Here is a 23,406-nt window from a genome sequence, read left to right on the forward strand (position 1 = left end):
CCCCCAACAGTCAGCTGCGGTTGCAGCTGACTGTACCGGGGTGCCGGCATCCACAGCCACTCCGTCTTGGAGGGATTGAGCTTGAGTCTGTTTCTCCCCATCCAGACCCGTACGGCTTCCAGGCACCGGGACAGCACTTCGACAGCTTCGTTGGGGTGGCCCGGGGTGGAAAAGTACAGCTGTGTGTCATCAGCGTACAGATGGTAACTCACCCCAAAGCCACTGATGATCTCGCCCAGCGGCTTCATATAGATGTTGAACAGGAGAGGCGAGAGAATCGACCCCTGAGGTACCCCACAAGTAAGGCGCCTCGCGGTCGATCTCTGCCCCCGTCAACACCGGTGCAGAGAGATAGGAGGAGAACCACCGATAAACGGTGCCTCCCACTCCCAAACTCTACAACCGGTGCAGCAAGATACCATGGTCGATGGTATCAAAAGCCGCTGAGAGATCTAATAGGACCAGGGCAGAGGAACAACCCCTATCCCTGGCCCTCCAGAGGTCATCCACCAACGCGACCAAAGCTGTCTCCGTACTATGACCAGGCCGGAAGCCGGACTGGAACGGGTCTAGATCTAGACTATTACAATTTGAATCGGCGCCATGTGATTTAAACACCCGGAGAAATACAAGAACTTGATCGAGGACGAAAGGGCACAAGCATCGGATGCTTTGCTGGCAGGGTGGATAAAAAATTAAAATAAAATCTTTTTTTTATTTCAATCGAATTTTTTTTATTTTTATCAAAATTATTTTAATAAAGTGCTTTTCGAATAAAAATCTATCTAGAGATAGTTTTCTTTATTTAAGGTACATTAATCATTTAGTTTATTCAGCATGAAGTGGAACATGAAGTGCGGAAACTAAGACTTCAGTTATAGAGATGTTAATGCCTGGAATGCACTACCTGACTCTATGGTTTCATCCCAAAAACCCCAAAACTTTAACCTAAGACTATCTACTGTTGATCAGGGATGCGGTGGCTTACTGGCTAAGACACTGAGCTTGTTGATCGAAAGGTCGGCAGTTCAGCGGTTCAAATCCCTAGTGCCGCGTAATGGCGTGAGCTCCCTTTCTTTGTCCCAGCTTCTGCCAAACTAGCAGTTCGAAAGCAGGTAAAAAATGCAAGTAGAAAAATAGGGACCACCTTTGGTGGGAAGGTAACAGCGTTCCGTGTGCCTTTGGCGTTGAGTCATGCCGGCCACATGACCACGGAGACGTCTTCGGACAGCGCTGGCTCTTCGGCTTTGAAACGGAGATGAGCACCGCCCCCTAGAGTCGGGAACGACTAGCATGTATATGCGAGGGGAATCTTTATCTACTGTTGACCTCACCTAAGAAGTCTGTAAGGGGCGTGCATAAGAGCACCAGCGTGCCTACCGTCCCTGTCCTAAACTTCCCTTTGATTGTATTCACTTTATGTATTCAATCCATGCTTATTTTTATATATATTATCTAATAGGTACTCGACAAAATAAATAAATAAATAAATAAAATAAACTGAGGCTGTATATTCTGCAATATTTACATTTTTAGTAAACTCATTCAATGAATCCAAGCTTTGCAACGTGCACTGCATTGATGCATTCACACAATTTCACAGCGGACATGACAATTGGTCTTTAAAAATTAGGACTTTAAATCGTCTTGATTCAAATCAAATCCAGCCTGTTTGCTGGCCAAGCTGCAAAGCCAGCAAGGCTCTCGTTTGCGGTGCTCACTTGCAAGGCAGCTCTGGGGGAGAGACAGGGGGCCTTGGGTGACCCTGTCGTGTCCCACTCCTCCTCCGACGGCCGGGCCTGGGAAGTCTGTATCAAGCGTGGCCACGAAGCCTCTGCAGCTTTGCCAAATTCCTGTCAGAGTTCTCAGGGCAGGCAGGAATCCAAGATGAGACTTTGCCTGACTCAAGGAATGCCAGAAAGCAGATCCTTTATATAGGCCATGGGATGTGGCTCCATGATTCAGCACTTATCCAGGCCTGCCCCTCCCTTCCTTTTGCTGACGTCGCCTCTCCATTCTCCGGAAGCGGGGATCTGTCCACTTTTCGTCTTCCTGCTCAGCTGCTGGCAATTCTAGCTCGTGGCTGGCTTCATGCTCACATGCTATAGGAGGGAGGTTTGTTTGCTCAGTTTGCCTGGGCATGGTGCCAGGGCTTGGGGCTGGGGGCATGCCAGGCCATTCTTCTTCACTATCAGTCTTTGGCTGAGATAGCAGGAGGTGGGAGGGGCCCGGCTGCGGAGAGGAGGGTGGGCAAGGCACAACAGACCCTGCAGGAAGAGCTGCTGGTCTTTCTGCTGTGAAGCCAGCTTGCCTTCCTGTGGCGCACCTTGGGGAGCATGCAAGCGTGTCCTATAATGGGCTGGTACCTTGGCAAGCCAAACTAAAGGTAGTCCTTGACTTACAAACAGTTCCTTTAGTGACCATTCAAAGTTACAAAGGCGCTGAAAAAAGGGACCCATGGCCATTTGTCACCCTAGCAACTGTAGGAAGTTAAAACCCACCCCTCTCCTAGAAAATGAAATATTTTTAAAAGGTAAAGGTTCCCCTTGCATATGTGTGCTAGTTGTTCCTGACTCTAGGGGGCGGTGCTCATCTCCATTTCAAAGCTGAAGAGCCAGCGCTATCCGAAGATGTCTCCGTGGTCATGTGGCCGGCATGACTCAACGCCAAAGGCGCACGGAACGCTGTTACCTTCCCACCAAAGATGGTCCCTATTTTTCTACTTGCATTTTTTACGTGCTTTTGAACTGCTAGGTTGGCAGAAGCTGGGACAAGTAAAAAGGAGCTCACCCCGTGACGCGGCACTAGGGATTCGAACTGCTGAACTTCCAACCTTTTGATTGACAAGCTCAGCATCTTAGCCAACTGAGCCACCACGTCCCTATTTCCCCTAAAAGGGCGGCAGAAACTCAGCCCCCCTCCCCACCTTTGTCAATGGGCCATTAAGGTCTGGGCCAGTCTATTCTACATAACAAAGATCTACCTCCTTCAGGCAGAGCCATTTAATTGCCCTTCAATGCATCACCCAGCAAGATTCAACCAAACATAACACACAGACAATCCAAAAATCTAGCTATGACCTCTGACGACAACCAATCAGGATACTCTTCCTGCGCCCCAGGAAGTTCAAAGCCAGAGAGGGTATCTCAGCATCTCTTCCCTTTTCCCCCCGCCCAAGATCTCCAAGCCATGTGACCCTCTTCATCAATAAACCTTTCCAAGCAACTTCCATGAATCCAGTGTCTTTTTCCCCACTGGGAACTGAACCCAGAAGGAAATTTTGACCCATTTTACGACCTTTTTTGCCACAATTGTTAAATGAAACACTGCAGTTGATAAGTAACACAGTTAAGTGAACCTGGCTTGTAAAAAAAGGTTGCAATAGGTCAGGAGTCTGCAAACTTGGGAAGGATAGTGCAAAATCTCCATTCCCACCCCACTCCAGGGGAAGGATACTGCAAAATCTCCATTCCCACCCCAGTCCAGGGGAAGGATACTGCAAAATCTCTATTCCCACCCCACTCCAGGGAAAGGATACTGCAAACTCTCCATTCCCACCCCACTCCAGGGGAAGGATACTGCAAAATCCCCATTCCCTTCCCTCTCCAGGGGGAAGGATACTGCAAACTCTCCATTCCCACCCCAGTCCAGGGGAAGGATACTGCAAAATCTCTATTCCCACCCCACTCCAGGGAAAGGATACTGCAAAATCTCCATTCCCATCCTACTCCAGGGGAAGGATCGTGCAAAATCTCCATTCCCACCCCACTCCTGGGGGAAGGATACTGCAAAAACCCCATTCCTTCCCCACTCCTGGAGGAAGGATACTGCAAAATCTCCATTCCCACCCCACTCTGGGAGCAGCCATAGGTGGCATTTACAGGTTCTCCGAACGGCTCAAAATTTCCGCTACCGGTTCTCCAGAACCTGTCAGAGCCTGCTGGATTTCACCCCTGGTATGGGAGATGTGTGGGGTGGGTGGGTCCCAAATTCAAAGTAATGACAGAGTGCCCCCACCTCGTTTAATCCAAATATTGGCTTCTGCCCTTTGTCGCTCTCCTCCTCACTTTCTTTTCAGTTCCCACAGAACAAATCAAATAAACATGGCCACTAATTTCTTCAAGTTTCTTCTCTTTACTTCTCTCAGTGATCAAACCTTGTTTTTTTAAGGGGGGGGGGTTACGATCAGAACCTCCCCGAGAGCTCCCCCCACCTCCAGCTCGTCCCAATGCAACCTAAGTCAGAGGTCTGCAAACTTGGCTCTTTTAAGACTTGTGGACTTCAACTCCCAGAATTCCTCAGCCAGCAAAGCTGGCTGAGGAATTCTGGGAGTTGAAGTCCACAAGTCTTAAAAGAGCCAAGTTTGCAGACCCCTGATCTAAGCCAACCAGCCCCAGGAAAGGAAACTCTGGGAGTTGAAGTCCACAAGTCTTAAAAGAGCCAAGTTTGCAGACCCCTGATCTAAGCCAACCAGCCCCAGGAAAGGAAACTGGCTTGATTTTAAAATTTTTAATTTACTTTTATGGGTTTTAAATTTTTGTAAATTTTTATAGGGTGTTATTGTATTTTAAATTTTTGGCCAATTGAATAAGTTTCTAAGTTGAATAAGGGGTGTTCTTAATATTATATGTATTGTTTCTCTTTGTATTTTTATTCTGGCTGTGCACCGCCCTGAGTCCTTCGGGAGAAGGGCGGTATACAAATTAAATTATTATTATTATTATTATTATTATTATTCCTTTGGAGGAGGGGGAAAAAAGAGAAAAAAATAATTAAAAAAAAAGAGACTGCAAGCTTGGCGAAGGGGCGGGGTTTTGAGCGTGGGGGGCGGGGCCAGACGGGAGGCGCGCTTAGTGGGCGGGGCCCGGGAAAAGGGTGGGCGGTCCCTCCTCCTCTTAACCCTCCCCCCTCCTTTTGGAACGTTGGGCTCCCCAGCGTTCCATCGGCGATTGTTTCGTGCCGCTTTCCTGCCCCCGCCCCCACTTCTTTTTTTTCCCCTCCTCTCCAACGTTCCAGGCGGAGGAGGAGGAGGAGAAGGAAGGAGAGGAGGGGGAGAAGGAGAGGAGAAGAAAAAGAGGAGGAAAGGAAGGAGGAGAAAAGAGAAAAAAGAGGAGGAGGAAAGAGAGGAAGAGGAGGAGAAAAAGAGGAGAAAGAGAGGAGGAGGAGGAAAGAGAGAAAAAGGAGGAGGAAGAAAGGGAAAAAGGAGGAGGAGGAAAGAGAGGAAGGAGGAGGAAAAGAGGAGGAGGAGGAGGAAGAGAGGAAGTGGAGGAGGACAAGGAGGAGGAGGAGGAGAAAAAGGAGGAGGAAAGAGAAAGAGGAGGAGGAGGAGGAAGGAGAAAAGGAGGGAAGAGGAGGAGGAAAAAGAGGAGGAGAAAAGAGAAAAAGGAGAAAAAGGAGGAGGAGGAAAGAGAAAAAGGAGGAGAAAAAGGAGGAGGAAAGAGAAAGAGGAGGAGGAGGAGGAAGGAGAAAAAGAGGTGGAGGAAAAAGAGGAAGAGGAGGAGAAAGAGAGGAAGAGGAGGAGGAGGAGGAAAAGGAGAAAAACAAGGCATGTCCGAACAGCGCCTCTGCCGCCGCCGCCGCTTCTTCCTTCCTTCCCGGCGCGTGTAAACAATACAAAACAAACCCAGGGAAGGAAGGAAGGAAGAAAAGAAAAAAAAAAAAGGCCCGTCGGGGCAACGGAGGCCAAGCGAGGCCCGGAGCCTTCCTCCTCCTCCTCCTCCTCCTCCTCCTCGGCTTTTGCTGCCGCCGGTGCCGGTGCTTGGGTGGGTGGGGGGGCCGCATGGAGGGTCCCTGCTGCTCGCTGGCGGTCAGCCTCTTCTCGGACCAGGGAGGCAGGAAATACATGGAGGACGTGACCCACATCGTCCTGGAGCCCGAGCCCCGCCGGGAGAAGGAGAAGGAGGACGACGAGAAGGAGGGAGCCGGCCGGACCGGGCCGCCGAGCGAGGAGCCTCTTCCTCCTCCTCCGCCGCCGCCTCCTCCTCCTCCTCCCCGGCCGGGCTCGGTGGCCTTCTTCGCCGTGTGCGACGGGCACGGCGGGCGGGAAGCGGCCCACTTCGCCCGCGAGAACCTCTGGCCCTTCATCAAGAAGCAGAAGGGCTTCCGCTCCGCCGAGCCGGCCGCCGTCTGCGCCGCCCTCCGCAAGGGCTTCCTCGCCTGCCACCGCGCCATGTGGAAGAAGCTGCGTAAGTCGGCCGCCCAGGGAGGGAGGCAGGGAGGGAAGGAAGGAGCCCGGCCTCGGCCTCTCTCCCTCTTCTTTCTTTCCTTCCTTTCTTTTCCTCTTCTTCCTTCCCTCTCTCCCTTTCCCCCTTCCCTTTCTCCCTTCCTTCCTTCCCTCCCTTTTCCCCTTTTCTATCCTTCCTTCCTTCCCTCTCTCTTGCTCTCCCTTCCTTTCTTTTCCCCTTCCCTTTCTCCCTTGCTTCCTTCTTTCCTTCTTTCCCTCCCTCCCTTGTCCCCTTTTCTATCCTCCTTTCTTCCCTCTCTCCCTTCCTCCCTCTCCCTTCCTTTCTTTTCCCCTTCCCTTTCTCCCTTGCTTCCTTCTTTCCTTCTTTCCCTCCCTCCCTTGTCCCCTTTTCTATCCTCCTTTCTTCCCTCTCTCCTTCCTCCTCTCCCTTCTTTCTTTTCCCCTTCCTTTCTCCCTTTCTCCCTTGCTTCCTTCTTTCCCTCCCTCCCTCGTCCCCTTTTCTATCCTCCTTTCTTCCCTCTCTCCCTTCCTCCCTCTCCCTTCCTTTCTTTTCCCCTTCCCTCTCTCCCTTTTCCTCCTCTCCCCTTCCTTCCTTCCTTCCTCCTTCTTTTCTTCCGTCCTTCCCTTTTCCCCTTCCCTCCCCTTCTTTCTTTCCATCCTCCTTCCCTCCTTCTCCCTTCCCTTTCTTCATCCCTCCCTCCCTCTTTTTCCCTTTACCTTCCTTTTCCCCTTCCCCTCCCTTTTTCTTCCTTCCTTCCTCCCAACCTCCCTCCTTCCCTTTTCCTTCCTTTACCCCGCCCTCCCTTTTTCCCTTTTCTTTCTTTCTTTCCTTCCTTCTCCTTATCCCTTCCCTCCATTTTTTCTTCCTTCCTTCCTTGTGGTCTTCAACTCCCAGAATTCCTCACCCAGCAAAGCTTTAAGACTTCTGGGCTTCAGTTCCCAGAATTCTGGGAGTTGAAGTCCATAAGTCTTAAAGTTGGCAAGGTTGGAGACTCCAGCCTTAAAGGTATTCTTCCTATAACTAAACCCCAAAGCCCTTCACATGCACACTTAATTCTGTAATAATGATGATGATGAAATAGTTCTGTGATTGTTAGCTGGTTTTTAATGTCCGTCCACCCCCCACCCCGCCATTGGCCTTCTCGAGTGGCGTGTTTACAGAAGACACGTAGCCGTGTTCCAACTTGTAGGTTGCGTGTAGAAGGAACTGCTTAGGCCTTAGAGTCAAGTAGAGCTATGTTTTACACGGTTGTATAGTTCGACCCGGGATTGTGTGAACCAGGGTTCCCCTACTATCTACCCTCAAGATGGGTTGAGCATCCAAATGCTACTAAACTTTGGGGCCCAATACCGATACAACTTCTGGGTCCCGTCCATGTGAACCTTACTAACTGAAAGGGAGGTTTCTACAGGTAGTCCTCGAGTTACAACCACAGTGTCCTTGCTAAGCAAAGTGGTTGTTAAGGGAGTTGTGCCTGCTTTTACGAGCCTTTTATTTTTTGGGGGGGCCCTGATTATTAAGACGATCGCTACGGTTGTTAAGTGAATCGGGAAGTTGTTAACCGAATCTGGCTTCCCCCATTGACTTTTTTTGTCGGAAGCCAGCTGGGAAGTTTCCAAAGAGTGATCACATGACTTCGGAACACTGCAACAGTCACAAACACAGGCCAGTTGCCAAGCGCCTGAATTTTGTTTGTGTTGTGTGACTGTGTGGATACTGTGATGGTTGCAAGCCTGTGGAGCTGGCAATGGAGTCTTGAGAGCAATGAGGCTGAGGTGGGGCCAGGGCCATTGGGGAGTGAGGTGCCGACTCCAGAGCCTCCAGAGGCTGACAGTAGTGAGGCAGAGAAACAGGAGGAGCCTGTTCCTAATACACACATGAGAAGAACTGCCAGAAGGCAAGAGCAGCTCTAGCAGAGAGGACAACTCAGGAGTAAGGCCAAGAGATGATTGCTTAAAACAAACCAGCACTGGCATTTGAGCTTTGCCAGAAAACAACGTTGTAGCTGCGTCTTCTGCTCCGTCCTCTGCTTTGTGTACATTTTTGTTTTTGTGGCTTCTGGACGTTTGCCAGGAAGGGCCTTTGGCAATTTGCCTAATTGGGCTAAGGTTTGTTAGATAACTGAGGAATTTGTGTTGGGAGGCATTTGTTTCACTTTGAGTTGACCGACACTGGGAATGAAGTAACAGTTCCCAGCTGTTCGAATAAAGTTTGTTTTTTTCACTGACGGAGTTTCCTACTACCTACTTGGGCCTGGGTCAACAATCGTAACTTCGAACAGAGGCTGAAAGAATGGCTGTTAAGTCGAGGAATATCTATATTGCTTGATTCATTACTGGCTTGTTTAGGTTGTGATTAAATGTCTTGCAGTAACACAAAATCTTGTATTTCTCCCACATCTTGAGTACCTTTCTACACAAGCCACATTCTCTGCCCACAGCTGGATACCTCATATTCATGAAAAGCCATAGTGTGGGGAAGAGAAGTTGGTTTGGGGTTTGTGTGTTGTGAGAATTTTGTATTCCTCCCGCCCACCACATATATAAGTGTCATGTGTGAATCCAGCTTTTATAGTGGTTTCCCAATAGATCAGAGTGGGATATGTGAATCCAACTTTTATATTTTTCCAATATATTAATATCATGTGGGATTCCAGCTTTTATATTTTTTCGATAAATTAGTGTCGTGTGAATCCAGCTTTTATAAGTGTTTCCCAATATATTAAGAGTGAAATGTGTGAAGCCAGCTTTTATATTTTTTTCTAATATACCAGGATCAGGTGTGAATCCAGCTTATATATTTTTTTCCCAATGTATTAGTGTCATGTGTGAAACCAGGGTTTATATTTTCTGATAAATTAGTGTCGTGTGAAACCAGATTTTATAAGTGTTTCCCAAGTGAGAAGTGTAAATCCAGCTTTTATTTATTTTTCTGATATATTAGAAAAAAAATTTTTTTTGAATCCAGCTTTTACAATTTTTTCCCCACGCTATTAGCGTCATGTGTGAAACCAGATACCTTGTTCTTCAAAGAACAAGGTTGACTCCCTTATTCAAATGTCAAAAAAATAAATAAATCCTGTGGCTAAATTATGCATGCTCAAGTGAAGATTGAGACAAGTTGCAATGGATGAGTCACTCTGTATATATTTTTCTAACTTGTAAGTCCTGTTTGAACTCACTAGAGCAGTGGTTCTCAACCTTTATAGTGCTGCGACCCCTTTAATACAATTCCCCACGATGTGGCGACCCCAACCGTAAAATTATTTTCGTTTTGAATTTATCGCGCCTGAAGCCGTATTGGCTAGCGATCTGAACTGCTTGCAATTGCCTTGAGGACGGAGGGATTAAAGCGGAGACTCCTCCCCTATTAAGTTTATCGCACCTGAAGCCAGATTAGGCTAGCGATTGGGAGTGATTGCAGCTGGCTTGAGAGGGAGACATCAGAGCAAAGATTTCTCTCTTTTTTAATTCATCGCACCTGAAGCCGAATTTGGCTAGTGATTTGAAGAGCCTGCAGCTGGCTTGTGGAGTCAACCATTGGAGCGCGATTCTTCGACTCGCAAGTATACTTCCCATATTTCCGATGGTCTTAGGCGACCCCTGGCAAATCGTCATTCGACCCCCAAAGGGGTCGCGACCTACAGGTTGAGAACCGCTGCACTAGAACAGTGATGGCGAACCTTTTCGGGACCGAGTGCCCAAACTGTGACGCATGCCGGAGTGCTGGAAATCCAAAGACCAGCTGGCCGGCACATGCTTGCTTGTGTTTAGGGCAAAAATGGCCCTAAAAATGACCTGGAAAACAGCCCAAAAAACGGCCTGTTTTTTGGGCCGGTTTCTGGTGCTCCGGTGCCCGCGAAGACCAGCTGGCACACTGGAAACAAGGAAAGCAGCTGGCACAGTGCGTGTGCCCACAGAGAGGGCTCTGCATCAATATATATTGACCATCAATTGTGTTGTAAATGTTGTACCTTGATGAACGTATCTTTTCTTTTATGTACATTGAGAACATATGCACCAAGACAAATTCCTTGTGTGTCCACTCACACTTGGCCAATAAAATTTTTTATTCTATTCTATTCTATTCTATTCTATTCTATTCTGAACCTATCTTTTCTTTTATGTACACTGAGAGCATCTGCACCAAGACAAATTCCTTGTGTGTCCAATCACACTTGGCCAATAAAAATTCTATTCTATTCTATTCTATTCTATTCTATTCTATTCTATTCTATTCTATTCTATTCTATTCTATTCTATTCTGTTAATTGGAATGTATATGGCAGGTAGCACATAAGATCGGGGATCAACCCACCGACACAATGTATCTAGATCGAAGATGATTTTATGTATGATTGTTTATTAAAAAATTAAAAAAAATTACAAAAAAAAAGACCCCGGGAGCTGTCATAAATATGATTCACTTTCCAAGGGTCCGAATTTTGATTATGTGACCATGGGGATGTTGCAACGGTTGTAAGTGTGAAAAATTGTCGTAAGTCACTTTTTTCAGTCTTCTTGTAACTTTGAAGGGTCACTAAATGAACTGTTGTAAGTCGGGGACTCCTGTATTCTTGGAGTAAACTTGGAATATCGGGAAGGAGGTCTTCCATTCTCACTTTTAAGGATGGGCATTGCTGGATCTTGCCGTTTGCTGCAAATGGTTGTGTGGAAGTGTAAGGAATATTTTCTCTCGATTGACCCAATTGAGGTCCATAGGATTATTTTACTCAGGGGTTACAGGGTTAGTAGGGACCTTTCCTTTTCTTTGGCCGTTCAACAGTGTGTAAAGGTAGCTCTGGACTTACGGTCACAATGGAGACTAAAAATTTTGTTGCTAAACGAGGCTGTTATTAAGTGAGTTTTGCCCCATTTTTAAAAAGGGGGGGGGGAATAGCCACACAGCTCAGTTTTTCAACCTGTCGGCTCAAATTACGCCCTGGTTGATTTTAAAGGGCCTCTGTTATTACGTACGGGTTTTCCCAAGCTCAGCTCATAAGTGTAATTTTTATCTTTCCTTTTAGTCCCTCGGGCTTCAGAGGCCCTCCGCTGAAGACAAACCTGGCTGGAATGCATTAGTAAAGGAGGGCTGGAGGGGGGGGATAGAGAGAGGCCCAGATGCGAAGAACAAAATGTTAGCTTTTGATAGCGAAAGGAAGGGGTGTGTGTTTGTGTGTATGTGTGTGTGTGTGTGTGGCTGGATTTCAGCTTTCTCAAATTTCATTTCATAACATCCTTCTGTATCACCTTGCTTCTTTTCTTCCTCTTTCCGTCTATCCTCCTCTTCCTTTCCTTCCTCCTTTCCTTCCTGCCTCTCTCATTCCTCTCCTTTTCTCCTCTCCTCCCTTCCTTTCTTCTTCCTTCCCTTCCTTCATTTTGTTCTTCCTTCCTCCCTTCCTTTCTCCTTTCCTCCCTCCCCCTCCCTCCTCTCCTCCTTTCCTTCCTCCTCTCCTCTCCACTCGTCTCTCCTTCCTTCCTTCCTTTTCATTCTTCCTCCTCCTCTCTCCTCTCCTTTCTCCCTCTTTTCCTCCCTCCTCCTTCCCTTCCTCCTTCCCCTCCTTCCTTCTCACCTTTCTTCCTTCCTTTGTCCTCCCCTCTCCTCTCTCCTTCCTTCCTTCCTTCCTTCCTTTCTTCCTTCCTTCCTCCTTCCTTTCTTCCATTTTGTTCTTCCTCCCTCCCTTGCTCTCTCCTCTCCTTCCCCTCCATCCTTCCTCTCTCCCTGCCTTCCTTTCTTCCTCTCCTTCCTCCCTTCCTCCTCTCATCTTTCCTTCCTTCCTTCCTTCCTTCCTTCCTTCCTTCCTTCCTTCCTTCCTTTCTTTCTTTCTCTTTCCTTCCTTCCTTCCTCCTCCCTCCCTCCTTTCCTTCCTCCTTCCCTCCTCCCTCCCTCCCTGCCTTCTGTTTTATCAGAAAAAGTAAATTTTCTACAACGCCTGGCCTGGAACACCCTACTTTTTAGAATTGCTCTTGGGAGCTGTGGGAATTCAAGTACAGGTAGTTCTTGACTTAAAACAGTTCATTTAGTGACCGAAGTCACAACGGCCCTGAAAAAAAAAGTGACTTGTGACCATTTTTCACACTTGTGACCGTTGCAGCAATCCCGGGGGGGGGTTTCATGTGATCAAAATTAGGGCGCCCCTCTCTCCCACCTCACAGGGTGGTTGTTGTGTAGAAGAAGGGGTATTAGATAGGTTCACTACCATGAGTTCTATGTAATGTGATCTTCAATCACAACAATACAAGAGCGAACAATAGATTTAAACTTAATGTGAACCGCTTCAATCTTGATTGCAGAAAATATGACTTCAGTAACAGAGTTGTTAACGCTTGGAATGCACTACCTGACTCTGTGGTCTCTTCTCAAAATCCCCAAAGCTTTAACCAAAAATTGTCTACCATTGACCTCACCCCATTCCTAAGAGGTCTGTAAGGGGCGTGCATAAGAGCACAAGCGTGCCTACCGTTCCTGTCCTACTATTGCTTCATGCTTATGCTTATGTAAGCTGTTATGACGAATAAAATAAATAAATAAATAAAATAAAATAAACACAAAATATAAACAGACGTAAACCAATAAATACATTCAGCTTCACATGTTAAGTATATCCTGAGAAGGAAGTATTTGATTCCATGCTAGGCCATGCTCCTCTCCTAGGAAAATGAGATATTTTAGGAAATATTAAAAAGGGCAGAATATTTCCCCTAAAAGGGAGGCAGAAACTCACCCCCCCTCCCCATCTTTGTCAACGGGCCATTAAGGCCTGGGCCAGTCTCTTCTACATAAGAAAGATCTACCTCCTTCAGGCAGAGCCATAGTAGGAATTGCCCAAAGCCCTTTCATGACAACATCAGCCAGCAAGGCTCAACCGTGCCCGGGACACAGACAACTTACAAAGTTACCCCTGCGTGGCCCCATGGGAGTCTGACAACACAAGCTCAAATTCAAAAGCCCAACAGAGGGTATAAAACCCAAGCACTCTCAGCATCTCGGCTCTTGTTTGTCCACGACCTCAAACCCATCTGGTCCTGCCCACCATTAAACCATCTTTCCAAGCAGTCTCCATACATGGTTCCAGTTGTCTTTCTCCCCACTTGGAACTGAACCCAGATGGACATTTCTTCCAACACTCCTTTTATATCAGGGGTCTCCAACCTCGGCAACTTTAAACCTGGTGGACTTCAACTCCCAGAATCCCCAGCCAGCAAAGCTGGCTGGGGTATTCTGGGAGTTGAAGTCCACCAGGTTTAAAGTTGCCGAGGTTGGAGACTCCTGCTTTATATAGAAGCTATGCTTTTTTTCCCCAAGTGGTTTCTCGAACCACTAGGAAGAGATTCTCAACCATGGTTATCTCGAACATGCTTTTCGAAAGACAACTTATTTAGTTTTTTCCCCTCCCCCTCCCGGAAAACATTTCACTTCTCATCCAAGAAGCTTCTTCAGTTCTGACTGAATGGTGGTGGGTAACGGAAGGGTTTATGTTCTTTGCAGTCGTCCGCTTGTTAGCACACTGAAGGTCAGTCATTAGCTTACTGAGAGTACTTGGGGATTTACCTGCACCCTCAGGGTCACCTGTATAAACAGGTGACCCTGTATTGCACACCTGTATAAACAGGTGTGCAATCTTCTTGGAACTGCTGAAAGGACCGTGTTGTATAGTCCAGGGGTCTCCAACCTTGGCAACTTTAAGACTTGTGCACTTCAACTCACAGAATTCCTTGTGTGTCCAATCACACTTGGCCAATAAAATTCTATTCAAGCTTTGCTGCCTGAGGAATTCTGGGAGTTGAAGTCCACAAGTCTTAAAACTTTGCTGGGTGAGGAATTCTGAGAGTTGAGGTCCACAAGGAAGGACGGAAGGAAGAAAAATGGAGGGAGGGGATAGGGAGAAGGAAGGAAGGAAGGAAGGAAAGAAAGAAAGAAAAGGGAAAAAGGGAGGGAGGAGTAAAGGAAGGAAAAAGGAAGGAGGGAGTGTGGGAGGAAGGAAGGAAGGAAGGAAGAAAAAGGGAGGGGGGAGGGGGAGAAGGAAGAAAAAGGGAAAAAGAGAGGGAGGGAGGGAAGAAGAAAGGGAAGGGAAGGAGGAAGGAAGAGGAAGAAAGGGAGGGAAGGAGGAAGGGAAGAAGAAAAGGGAGAGGGAGGGAGGGAGGAAAGGAGGATAGAAAGAAAGAAGGGGAGGGAAGGGGAAAAGGGAGGGAGGGAAGGAAGGAAGGAAGGAGGAAGGGGAAAAGAAAGGAAGGAAGAGAGAGGAAGGGAGAGAGGGAGGCAAAGCTGGCTGAGGAATTCTGGGAGTTGAAGTCCACAAGTCTTAAAGTTGCCAAGGTTGGAGACCCCTGGTATAGGAGGTAGGTGGTGTTGTAGTATCCCTCCCCCTCTGTTGAGAGGGGGCTGTGTTCAGTTTTGACATTGATGGCCTCTTGGACTGTCAAACCAATGGTCCTTCTCTCTCTCTCTCCAGAATATGGACTTTGCTTGCAGAGAAAAGCAAGCAAGATGATGAGGGGACTAGAGGATAAAACACACGAAAGACGGTTGCAGGAACTGAGTATGTCTCGTTCAGGGGTCGGCAACCTTAAAACACTCAAAAGAGCCATTTGGACCCGTTTCCCACAGAAAAGAAAACACCGGGAGCCACAAAACGCTTCCCCTGCCTGACTGTTTCTTGAGCTAGCCTATGTCGTTGAATTAAATGTTCTGTTTTCTTCCGAAATTTTTCTTGTCTTGGATTTATCCACGGTTGGCCTACTGGGGGTTGAAAAGCTCAATAAATCGCGTGTCGGCGGGTGTCGCACATTGGCGGTTGTGACACATATTTTGAGTGACAGGGAGCCGCAGCAGAGGAGTGAAAGGGCCACATGCGGCTCCAGAGCTGCAAGTTGCTGACCCCTGGTCTAGTTTAATGGAAAGGAGGACCAGAGGTGACATGATAGCAGTCTTCCAATATCTCAGGGGTTGCCCCAAAGAAGAGGGAGTCAAGCTATTCTCCAAAGCACCTGAAGGCAGGAGAAGAAGCAACGGGTGGAAACTAATCAAGGAGAGAAGCAACTTAGAACTAAGGAGAAATTTCCTGACAGAACAGTTAATCAGTGGAACAACTTGCCACCAGAAGCTGTGGGTGCTCCAACACCGGACATTTTAAAGGAGAGACTGGACAACCATGTGTCTGAAATAATAAAGGCTTTGGACTTAGAAGGGGTCGAACTAGAAGACCTCCCAAGTCCCCTTCCAACTGTTATTCTGTCTTGAATGATTCTCAAAAGAGCTAACACTGGCTTTCAGAGTGCCAACGACCAGAACTGCAAAAAATAAAAAATCCTTCTATTCCTCACCAATCAGTTAGAACTGAGGAAGCTTCTTGGATGAGAAGCTAAAAATTTTCAAGGGAAAAAACCCAAGAAGGTCAAGCTATTCTCCAAAGCACCTGGAGACTAAACAAGAAGCAACGGATGGAAACTAATCAAGGAGAGAAGCAACCTAGAACTAAGGAGAAATTTCCTGACAGTGCGAATTCTGCCCTCAGGTGCTTTGGAGACAATAAACCCCTTCTTCTTTGTAGCAGCCCCTCAAATACTAGAATATTGCTATCATGTCACTCCTAATCCTTCTTTTTTTCTAGACAGGCCAAACCCAATTCCTGCAACTGTTCTTCATATGTTTTTGTCTCCAGGCATTTAATCATCTTAGTTGATTGTCTCTTCACTATTTTTTAATTTGAATTTATATCCCGCCCTTCTCAGAAGACTCAGGGCGGCTTACACTGTGTTAAGCAATAGTCTTCATCCATTTGTATATTATATACAAAGTCAACTTTGTCCAAAGTCTCAGCATCTTTTATATAATGTGGTGACCAAAACTGGATGCAGGATTCCAGGTGTGGCCTTCTTAAGGCTTTGTAAAGCGGTACTCATACTTCACGTGAATTTGATTCTTTGCCTCTGTTTATGCAACTAAGGACTGTATTCGCTTTTTGGGCTGTTGCCGTGCACGGCTGGCTCATGTTTAAGGGATGGTCAACTAAGACTCCAAAGTCCCTCTCCCAGTGACTGTTTTTGAACCATGTTCTGCCTCATAATTTTGGTTTTTTTTCTGCCCAGGTGTAAAAACCTTGCCACATTAAATTACGTGTTGTGGGATAAGGTACATTGTTCAAGTCTGCCGAGAACTGTTTGGATCCTGAGCTGATCTCCTGAGTTCTGTGATTAGAACTCATCGTCTCCTGGCTTCTAGCCTGCTGCCTTAAGTATTAGACCAGGGACGTCAAACTGGGCCCGATCAGCATTGTAGTTCTCCACCGGCCGGCTGGGTTGGGGTGGGGAGGAGACGGGACTGACGCCTCCTGCAGCACCTTGCCAGCCAAAATGGGGCATGGGGAGGCCATGTGAAGCCCCCCCTCACCACTATGCCCCATTTCCAGCCTGGATGACTTCCTGAAGGTCTTTGCCAGCCACAAGGGGCCTCTGGTGGCCCAGCAGACTAAGTCTGTCTGTTATTAACACAGCTGCTTGCAAATACTGCAAGTCCCACCAGGCCCAAGGTTGACTCAGCCTTCCATCCTTTATAAGGTAGGTAAAATGAGGACCCAGATTGTTGGGGGCAGTAAAAGTTGACTTTGTATATAATATACAAATAGATGAAGACTATTGCTTGACACAGTGTAAGCCGCCCTGAGTCTTCGGAGAAGGGCGGGATATAAATTCAAATTTAAAAAAAAGAGCGTGCGGGGCCTCATGCATCTCCCCCTATCCCGTTTTAGCTAGCAGAGTGCTGCAGGATGCCGTCCAGGCCAAAAACTGGGCATGGGGGGGGGGTCACACGGGCCCCCGTGCTAGGGGTGAAATCCAGCAAGTTGTGGAGAACCGGTAGCGGAAATTTGGAGCAGTTCAGAGAACCGGTAGTGGAAAATTTGAGCAGTTCAGAGAACCGGCAGTGGAAATTTTGAGCAGTTCAGAGAACCGGTAGTGGAAATTTTGAGTAGTTCGGAGAACCGGTAGTGGAAATTTTGAGTAGTTCGGAGAACCGGTAGTGGAAATTTTGAGCAGTTCAGAGAACCGGTAGCGGAAATTTTGAGTAGTTCAGAGAACTGGCAAATACCACCTTTGGCTGGTCCCAGAGTGGGGAGGGAATGGGAATTTTGCAATATCCTTCCCCTGGAGTGGGGAGGGAATGGAGATTTTGCAGTATTCTTCCCCTGCCACATCAGCCAAGCCAAGCCAAGCCACGCCCACAGAACCTGTTGTAAAAAAAATTGGATTTCACCATCGCCCCGCGCCCCATTTTGGCTTCCAAAGCATCGCACGCCAGTCCTTTGCTATTTCCAGGCCGACCTCATGGGCCAGATTTAAGCACTCTGCGGGCCGGATGTGGCCGCGGGCCTTGAGTTTGACACCCCTGTATTAGACAAAACCTGTTCTCTTGCTTGCTTACTTGCCATATTTTTCAGAGTATAAGACGCATCTTAGTTTTTGGGGAGGAAAATAAGAAAAAAGCTGATTGGCAGGTGGATCGGCCTCCCGGATACCCCCAATCAGCTGTTCCCAGAGGTGAATTTTACCAACAGGTTCCTTGGTTTTGAGCTCTGTGCCTTGCTTTTTTTGGCTTTTCCCCCCCTGTCTCTGAAACTCCATTTCAGAAAAAAAAAATTCTGCCTCTGAAAGCCTCCAAAACAGAACTTCAGAAAAAAAGCCTCTAAAGCTCTGTTTGGGAGCTTCTTTTCTGAAGTTCTGTTTGGGGCTTTTTTTCTGAAGCTCTGTTTGGAGGCTTTTTTCCTGAAGTTCCGTTTTGGGGGCCTTTTTTCTGAAGCTCTGTTTGGAGGCTTTTTTTCTGAAGTTCCGTTTTGGGGGCTTTTTTTCTGAAGCTCCATTTGGGGCTTTTTTTCTGAAGTTCCGTTTTGGGGGCTTTTTTTCTGAAGCTTTGTTTGGAGGCTTTTTTTCTGAAGCTCCATTTGGGGCTTTTTTCCTAAGCTCCGTTTGGGGGCTTCTTTTCTGAAGCTCCTTTACTGATGCTTTTTTCAGCCTCTGAAACCTCCCTTTGCATATAAGGCGCACCCAGATTTTCACCCTCTTTTTTGGGTGGGGGGGAAGGTGCATCTTATGTTTTGAAACATACAGTACTTACTGATTTATGTATTTCTTATATAGCTTATAATTATTTTCCCCCCTCCCCCCTTTGCAGCAGAATGGCCAAAGACCATGACGGGCCTTCCAAGTACTTCAGGCACGACAGCCAGCGTGGTAATCATCCGTGGTTCAAAGATGTACGTGGCTCACGTCGGCGACTCGGGTGTGGTTCTCGGAGTCCAGGATGACCCGAAAGATGAATACGTCCGTGCCGTGGAAGTGACGCAGGATCACAAACCTGAGCTTCCAAAGGAGAGGCAGCGGATTGAAGGCCTTGGGGGAAGGTAACGGATCTCACCTGGGCTTGTTCAAAATGTGTTTTTTTTCTATTAACCTCTTCAAGGTAAGTCATTGACTTACGACCACAACGGAGGCGAAATTTTCTGTCGCTAAGGGAGACGGTTAAGTGAGTTTTGCCCCGTTTTACGATGGTTTTGACTGCCGTTGCTAAGTGCATCACCGCAGTGTAAGTTAGTACCATGGTCGTTAAGTGAATTTGGCTCCCCCCTCCCAATTGACTTTGCTTGTCAGAAGGTCGCAAAAGGGGATCGTGTGACCCCGAGACACTGGCAGCTGCCAACTGTGGCAAGGAAGGTTGTAACATAGGGTAAATTTCATTTGTCTCTCTTAAGCAACAGAAATTCTGGGCCTCAATTGTGGTCGTAAGTCAAGGACTATCTGTACTGGAGGCTAATTCATTGCTGACTGCCAGCAGTTCGATCCAGCTCAAAGGTTGATTCAGCCTTCCGTCCTTCCGAGGTCGGTAAAATGAGGCCCCAGATTGTTGGGGGCAAGAGGCTGACTCTGTAAACCGCTTAGAGTGGGCTGTAAAGCACTATGAAGCGGTATATAAGTCTTAAGTACTATTGTGAACAAAGGAAGGAAAGGAAGGAAGGAAGGAAGGAAGTCCTGGTGCCACAGTGATTTGAATGAAATATTGCAAGCTAATTCTGCCCACAGCCAGGAGTTTGATCCTGACTGGCTCCAGGTTGGCTCAGCCTTCCATCCTTCTGAGGTCAGTAAAATGAGGACCCAGATTGTTGGGGGCAAGAGGCTGACTCTGTAAACCGCTTAGAGTGGGCTGCAAAGCACTACGAACCAGTATATAAGTCTTAAGTCAGCGGTTCTCAATCTGTGGGCTGCAATCCCGTTGGGGGTCAAATGACGATTTGCCAGGGGTCGCCTAAGACCATCGGAAATACGGGAAGTATACTTGCGAGTCGAAGAATTGCGCTCCAATAGTTGACTCCACATGCCAGCTGCAGGCTCTTCAAATCGCTAGCCGAATTCGGCTTCAGGCGCGATCAATTAAAAAAGAGAGAAATCTTTGCTCTGATGTCTCCCTCTCAAGCCAGCTGCAATCACTCCCAATCGCTAGCCTAATCTGGCTTCAGGCGCGATAAACTTAATAGGGGAGGAGTCTCCGCTTTAATGCCTCCGTCCTCAAGGCAATCGGGAGCAGTTCAGATCGCTAGCCAATATGGCTTCAGGCGCGATAAATTCAAAACGAAAATAATTTTACGGTTGGGGGTCACCACATCGTGGGGAATTGTATTAAAGGGGTCGCAGCACTATAAAGGTTGAGAACCACTGTCTTAAGTGCTGTTGCGAAGGAAGGAAGGAGGGAGGGAGGGAAGGGAGGAAGGAGAGAAAAGGAAGGAAGTAGCACAGTGGTGGCACAGTGGTTAGTATGCAGTATTGCAGGCTAACTCTTCCCACAACCAGGAAGTTTGATCCTGACCGGCTCAAGATCAACTCAGCCTTCCTTCCTTCCTTCCGAAGTCGATAAAATGAGGACCCAGATTATTGGGGCAATAGGATGACTCTGAAAATCAGGGGTGTCAAACTGGCGACTGGTGGGCTGGATGTGTAACGTGCAGGCCACCCCAGCTCCATGAATGGGGAAAATGTCGCGAAACGTCATGTGACGGCAATGAGACGCTGTGGGTTTGACACCCATGCTGTTAACCAGGGGTCTCCAACTTTGGAAACTTTAACAAACAGGAAGCAGCAGGTGAAGCTAAGCAAGATCACATCAAATACCTGTACAATTAGCACAGGGGCCCCCCAAGGCTGTGTGCTCTCCCCACTTCTCTTCTCTCTGTATACCAATGACTGCATCACCAATGATCCATCTGTTAAGCTACTGAAGTTCGCAGATGACACAACAGTGCTTGGTCTCATTCGAGACAATGACGAATCCGCATATAGACGAGAGGTCAAACGACTAGCCTTGTGGTGCAACCAAAACAATCTGGAACTGAACATACTCAAAACCGTAGAAATGGTGGTAGACTTTAGGAGAAACCTTTCCATACTTCCACCTCTCACAATACTTGACAACACAGTATCAACAGTAGAAACCTTCAAATTTCTGGATTCTATCATATCGCAAGATCTCAAATGGACAGCTAACATCAAAAACATCATTAAAAAAGGACAACAAAGAATGTTCTTTCTGCGCCAACTCAGTAAGCTCAAACTGCCCAAGGAGCTGCTGATCCAATTCTACAGAGGAATTATTGAGTCTGTCATTTGCACCTCTATAACTGTCTGGTTCGGTTCTGCAACCCAACAAGAAAAACACAGACTTCAGAGGATAATTAGAACTGCAGAAAAAATAATTGCTACCAACCTGCCTTCCATTGAGGACCTGTATACTGCACGAATCAAGAAGAGGGCCGTGAAAATATTTGCAGATCCCTCGCATCCTGGACATAAACTGTTTCAACTCCTACCCTCAAAACGACTCTATAGAGCACTGCACACCAGAACAACTAGACACAAGAACAGTTTTTTCCCGAAGGCCATCACTCTGCTAAACAAATAATTCCCTCAACACTGTCAGACTATTTACTGAATCTGCACTACTATTAATCTTCTCATAGTTCCCACCACCAATCTCTTTCCAATCTCTTATGACTGTATGACTATAACTTGTTGCTGGCAATCCTTATGATTTATATTGATTGATATTGATATATTGACCATCAATTGTGTTGTAAATGTTGTACCTTGATGAACGTATCTTTTCTTTTATGTACACTGAGAGCATTGCACCAAGACAAATTCCTTGTGTGTCCAATCACACTTGGCCAATAAAATTCTATTCTAAATTCTATTCTTAAGACTTGTGGACTTCAACTCCCAGAATCCCTCAGCCGGCAAAGCAAAACTGGCTGAGGAATTCTGGGAGTTGAAGTCCACAAGTCTTAAAGTTACTAAGGTTGGAGACCCCTGCTGTAAACCACTTAGAGAAGGCCGTAAAGCGCTATAAAGCGCTATATAAGTCTATGTGTTATTGTTGATTGCTGTTATATTCCTCGGTTAACCGGGCCAAGTAGGGCTTTATAGATCCCAACCGGTACCTCTAATCATGCATTGTAGAAGTCTTTGTTTAGTACACACTGCCTTGAAATTTTCGTTTCTTTTAAAAGTTTCACCCTTCATTGTATTCCTCGCCCTCCCCTCTCTTCTCTCCGATGGTTTTAGTGTGATCAATAAATCCGGCGTGAATCGGGTGGTTTGGAAACGCCCTCGTCTGAGTCACAACGGTCCGGTTCGAAGAAGCACCGTTATCGATCAGATTCCTTTCCTGGCAGTGGCCCGAGCTCTTGGTAAGTAGCCTCCATGAACCGAAATGAAATGACGTGATGGATCGACTGAAAGATTTAGGAGTTCATAGGGAGTCCTCGATTTATGACTTCAACAACCGTTCGAAGTTATAACGGCCTGGAAAAAGTGACCGTTTTTTTCACACTTACGACATTTGCAGCACCCTCGTGGTCTGCCTCCCCTCTGCGCATGTGTGTGCGACCCTCCGCTGCACTCCCCCTGCATCCCGTTTTGGGCCTAGTAGGCCTCCCTGCACTTACAAGCCATAATGCAATGCGTGCATGCTCCCTGATTCCCCGCACATTCTCGTGTGATCCCCCTGCTCCCGTGCATACGCACGCATCTCCCATCTGTGCTGCGACCCCCGTGCATTTGTGGCACAGACTGGAAAATCAGCTGCCCGGCAGGAGGTGCGTGCAAATGTGTGGTAGAGCTCAGCTGGGGCGAAGGCTTGTGTCGTGTCCCACTCCTCCACTGACGACCGGGTCAGGGAAATCCGAATCAGGCATGCCTCTGCAGCTCTGCCAAAGTCCTAGCAAAGTCCTCAGGGCAGGCAGGAGACCAGAAAGTGACTTCAGCAAGATATGTTAGACTTTGCTTGACTCAGAGAATGCCAGAAAGCAGGTCCTTTATATAGGCCATGGGGTGTGGCTCCATGACTCAGCACTTATCCAGGCCTGCCCCTCCCTTCCTTCTGTCGCCGCCGCCTATCAATTCTTCTGAAGCGAGGGTCACTCCAGTCTGCAGCTGTTGGTAATTGACCTTCCTCAGGCTCACATTCTGTGGGGGAGGGGGAGGGGTCTAGTTGCTCCGTTTGCCTGGGCATGGAGCCAGAGCTTGGGGCTGGAGGTACTTCTTCCTCCTCAGCCTGTCTGGGCATGGAGCCAGGGCTGGGGCCGGGAGGCATACTAGGACATTCCTCCGTGTTCGGAAGCAGATAAGAAGATCCCGGCTGCGGTGAAAGCGGGTGAGACACAACAGCTTGAGAGGGCTCTGCGTGCCACAGCGTGCCATAGTTTCGCCATCATGGGTGCAAGGTCTCCTGCTTAGGTGAGGAGTTGGACTAGATCAGTGGTAGTCAACCTGGTCCTTACCGCCCACTAGTGGGCATTCCAGCTTTCATGGTAGGGGTTTTGTCCGATACTGAAGCACTTTCCTTTTTATTTTTTTTTACATTTAATTGACTTTTTAAAAAATTTTCATAGCATTATTTAAAAACATTTTCATTAAGTTTTCATAAAATTCCCCGTGACAATTTAAATTCCTGAAAAATATACTATTTGTATCGCCCGCGCATAAGTTTAGTTCACGTTACCTAAGTGAAACTAAATGGCGCTTTAGTGCGACCGCAAACAAAAGAGCCTCATCCCAGAATAGCTCGCGCATCTCCCCACCACCACCACCCAGCTGTAACAGACAAGCAGAGTTGGTAGCCGGCGCCCCCCACAAACCCAATCCACGATGCGCGAGAGGCATGCGCAGATGACGATACACTT

At 47.4% G+C, this 23,406-nt stretch overlaps 1 protein-coding gene across 1 annotated transcript in view; it reads left to right on the forward strand.

The window, feature by feature from the left end:
• Positions 1-5,376: 5,376 nt before the first annotated feature.
• The window catches only part of PPM1D (protein phosphatase, Mg2+/Mn2+ dependent 1D), a 36,025-nt gene continuing 17,995 nt past the window's right edge, over positions 5,377-23,406 (forward strand). Inside the window, exons 1-3 of the mRNA XM_058164104.1 lie at positions 5,377-6,185; positions 18,351-18,579; positions 21,788-21,912. Of these exons, the coding sequence (XP_058020087.1) occupies positions 5,780-6,185; positions 18,351-18,579; positions 21,788-21,912 (760 nt within the window). The 5' untranslated portion in view covers positions 5,377-5,779. The remainder of the gene's footprint in view (positions 6,186-18,350; positions 18,580-21,787; positions 21,913-23,406) is intronic.

The sequence above is a fragment of the Ahaetulla prasina genome, chromosome 1, assembly GCF_028640845.1.
Source record: "Ahaetulla prasina isolate Xishuangbanna chromosome 1, ASM2864084v1, whole genome shotgun sequence".
Lineage (NCBI taxonomy): Eukaryota > Metazoa > Chordata > Lepidosauria > Squamata > Colubridae > Ahaetulla > Ahaetulla prasina.